At 30.2% G+C, this 4,305-nt stretch overlaps 2 protein-coding genes across 2 annotated transcripts; one reads left to right on the forward strand and one right to left on the reverse strand.

Annotated features, from left to right (window-relative positions):
• Positions 1–106: 106 nt before the first annotated feature.
• On the reverse strand, positions 107–1,340 carry LOC107022074 (major pollen allergen Ole e 6-like). Its single transcript, XM_015222793.2, has 2 exons — positions 1,056–1,340; positions 107–319 (listed from the first exon to the last, which is right to left on the reverse strand). Exons 1-2 carry the CDS (start codon positions 1,291–1,293, stop codon positions 294–296), a joined length of 264 nt encoding a protein of 87 aa, XP_015078279.1. The 5' UTR covers positions 1,294–1,340; the 3' UTR covers positions 107–293.
• A 1,866-nt stretch (positions 1,341–3,206) lies between these two features.
• Positions 3,207–3,725, forward strand: LOC107021962. The gene is made up of 2 exons (XM_015222673.1): positions 3,207–3,287; positions 3,339–3,725. The coding sequence occupies exons 1-2, from the start codon at positions 3,207–3,209 to the stop codon at positions 3,723–3,725; spliced, it is 468 nt and encodes a 155-aa protein (XP_015078159.1).
• Positions 3,726–4,305: the final 580 nt, after the last annotated feature.

Genomic DNA, 4,305 nt, shown 5'->3' on the forward strand with positions numbered 1-4,305 from the left:
CTCTTTCTTCCATTTTTCCCTTTTCACGTTTGGCATAGCAACTTCAGCACTTTTATCCAAACACATAACTGCTTATTTTAAAAATAAGTTTCAGCACTTTCAAAAGTACTTTTTTAAAGCTGCTTTTATTAAGCCCATCCAAACGGGCCCTAAGAATGATACAAAAAAAATTAAAATAACGTAATGTATACATACATCATGTATACTACTACTTTTTTTATTCTTGTTTCCCTATATTTGCTATACTAAAAGAAGTGTTTTTGGATGCTTTGGTCCATCTTCAAGGCTTCAAATTAATTTTTCATTTTCTCGATTCTTTCTGCAAAAATAGAAGATAATGACATATTAGAAAATAAAAACAAAAAAATAATTTTTTTATAATCAGGTCAATTATACGATAACTAACTATACAATATGTTAATTTCTATAAAAACATTAATCAATACTTTTATAATAATAATAACAATAAAATGATGGGTGAAGTAGCTCGTGATTGCACAATTATAACATGTACTATGTTACAATAGGCTAAACTACATAGTTAATGTAAATATTCTCTAAGTTCTCGATGTATATTACTAATTAAATTTAGAAAAATCACATGTTAAAACTATAATAAAATATTGTGTAAAAATCCTTTAATTTGTATTGTCATATATATGAATTCTAAATTTAAAAAATATTAATTTTATGGGAAAAATGACACATATATCCCCTAAACTATCGTAAATGGTATGCAGATACTCTCTATCGTTATACTTTTGGAACATTGGTGCCCCTGCCATCCAAAACTAGAGCATATATGTACTTCACTCTAATAGAAGACTAAACAAGGACATGTGACGCGATCTTATCCATTGATCAAATATTTAACAAATGTCGGGTAGGTGGATAAGTAAGTCTATGACATGTGTATGTTTCTATTTTATAAAAAAAATATATATATATGCTCTAGTTTTCATATGACAGAAATATCGATGTCTCAAAAGTATGACAGATGATATCTGAAAACCATTTACGATAGTTAGGGATATATTTTTTCCATAAATTTTTACCTTTGAGCATCTTAGCACTGCATTCAGTGTCACATTTCATCTCACAACGAGTGTATCCCAACCCTTCATTAGTACATTCCTTTTGACAATCATTGTAGCAAACTTTATATTCATTTGCCACAATTTCAAATGATTTTTTAAATTCTTCTGCTTTATTTTCTTCATCATCAGCCATGGATGAAGAAATCACAATAATGAAAACAAAAAACATTGCAATAAGCTTCTTTGATGCCTCCATTAAAAAAAATAATATAAATATGTGTTTCACTTTTAGTTTTTTTATTTTTCCCTTTGTTGTTATATATGTACTCAAATAGTTATGTGGTTGATAACCAATTTTGTAGGAAATTTCTGGTAATTGTGCTTGTGTTTTTCTTCTTCTTCTTCTTATTTTGGTTGGTAATGAAGAGTTAGTTTACTAAAAAGTAGGAATTATTATAATTAATAATTAAATTATGATTTCTAAAGAACTACATTACTTTCAAAAATATGAAGACTACTACTTTATTTTCAAATTAAATAACAAGCTAATTAAGGTCGCTTGTCATTCTATTTAAGATATGTGTAAATATACATTTACCTTAAATGACAACGATTATATATAGGGCAAGAAAAGCTTAGTATACAGATTTAAGTACCTTAATTACTATTTTATTTTATTTTTTTAAAATCAAATATATGGTGGTGAGACCTTTATATTGATGAATAAAATTACAAAGATAAGGAGAGCACTCAATTCGTTGTTTCAGTAGCTTCTTAGCAAACCTAAGGTTCTGACAAAAACTATACAAGTTTTGAACAAATTTACAAGATCAGTTCTATACAAAATAATTCTTCCTCTGATCATCTCTACAACAATCTTTGAATCACATTTCACACCAATTATCCACCAAAAATTACTATTACCATTATTAATTTTCCAAATCAAAAGACCTTCCACATGATCTTTAATATTGACTAATTGTTTCCAAGCAAGGGAATGGGTAGGTTGAATTAGAGGCAACAATATTTAGCTAAAACATCTAAATATTCAATAATAGAAGATAATGTAATTAGAGTTTTTCTTGTAATTATACTAGAGAATTAGATATTTACCGTGAATCATGTAATAGTCTAGAAGAATTTCTAGAATATCCATGAACAAGTATAAACAGGGGATGGTCTTGTACATTTGTATTCAACCAAGAATAACTCAAACAAAGATAATTCAAAAGTTTTCTTTCATAAACAAGTTCACCTTCTTGACTTCCTCTTACTTAAATTAGTTGAATCTCTCTAGCTTAGTTAACGATCTTCGACTAGCATAAGATTTTTTAAATATATTTTTCTTCTATTATTCTCTACATTCGTTATAAAATTATTATGATAGTGCTAAAAGAGATTGGACTAGTCTCTATCGAGACAACATAAAGTACGTCTTCTGGGTTAAAAATGTCCTTTTTCAAATAAATATATTATTTATTTTCTTTTCGAACATATTCTTTTCCTAATAATTTTATTTTATTAAAATTATTCATTTTATTATAATTTTTTGATCATTATTTGAATAAAATTTACTGATGAGTTTAGTATTATCATTTATATATATATATATATATATGACTTGTATGTATTATCCGTTGAAAGGTATATGAATTTATTATATTTTAATGAATAAAAATGAAATTAAGAAGCTGCAAGAGCATTTTTAGATCAAAATATAGAGAATAAGGACATATTTGAACCAAATTATAAACAAAGGATATTTTTGTTTCATTTTACTTAAGGATATTTTTAACCTTTTTTCATATGCACAATAATTCCTTCATATCAAATTAATAGTCGCTTAAACAGTTATCAAAGGAATATAATATTGCCAATATATATATATATATATATATATATATATATTCATGGGCCTCCAAGGACTGTGGTTACTGACCGAGACCCCAGGTTCTTACACTCTTTTTGACAATAAATCAATCACCTACAAGGATCTACTTTAGCTATGAGTACTGCCTATCATCCACAGTCGGATGGGCAGTCTGAAGCTCTCAACAAATGTGTAGAGCAGTACCTCCGCTGCTATGTTGCTAATGTTCCCTCGAAGTGGGTTGATATGCTACCTTGGGCTGAATATTGGTACAATACCTCTATCAAACATCCGCAAGGATGACTCCTTTCCAAGCTTTGTATGGTCGTGAACCCCCTACTATTGCTCGCTACATAATGGGCAGCACTGCTAGCGAACTGGTGGAGTCATATTTGCTCCAATGAGATGAAGTGTTTCAATTGCTCAAGCAGAACTTGAACAGGGCACAAACACGAATGAAAACTTTGGCTGACAAGTCTAGGACTAAAGTTGCCTTTGAGATAGGAGACTGGGTTTATGTTAAACTAAATCCGTATAGACAAGTAACTCTTCGTTTGCAAAAGGATCACAAACTGGGCAGACGTTATTTTTGTACTTTCCAGGTCCTCAAGAAGATTGGTTCAGTAGCTTATAAGTTGACACTTCCCGAGGCAGCCAAGATTCACCCTGTATTTCATGTCTCTATGCTCAAGCGTTGTGTTGGGACTCCTGAACAACAAGTTACCCCGCTGCAATTGATTGATTTGCAGACCCAACTTCTCAGCTCAATAAGAACCTTGAGGACAAGGTTGCTTTGCAGGGAGGGAGTATTGTTGTGAACTCAAACACGTTGGCAGATGACACGAAGGATGAAATAATGGAACAACACATAGATATGCCACGTAGGAGTGCTAGAAAGGTGATTCCTCCTGCTAAACTTGGGGATTACGTTGGGAAAAGAGGAGGGGTACATAATTAAAACACCAAGGATGGTTAAACGAGTCAGATATAAAAGCAACAGTAGTACGATATTGCAGAGGAGTGAATATGTTTTGAGTGGATTCTGATTTCTCATCCCCTTTTTATGATTTCTCATCTCCTTCTACTATCTATTCCAATTACTTTATCTTATGCCATTTCTACTGTATTAGTAGTATTTCTATGTTGCTTAGTACACCAGTAAATACTATCAGTGAAAGACTTTGGCTACTGTTTCTTTTGTGATTACTGTTTGTTACATATACATTTACCTTAAATGACAACGATTATATATAGGGCAAGAAAAGCTTAGTATACAGATTAAGTACCTTAATTATTATTTTATTTTATTTTTTTAAAATCAAATATATGGTGGTGAGACTTTTATATTGATGAATAAAATTACAAAGATAAGGATAGCTTAAGCTCAACCTGTTGTTT

This window comes from Solanum pennellii, chromosome 6 (genome assembly GCF_001406875.1).
Source record: "Solanum pennellii chromosome 6, SPENNV200".
NCBI classification, from domain to species: domain Eukaryota; kingdom Viridiplantae; phylum Streptophyta; class Magnoliopsida; order Solanales; family Solanaceae; genus Solanum; species Solanum pennellii.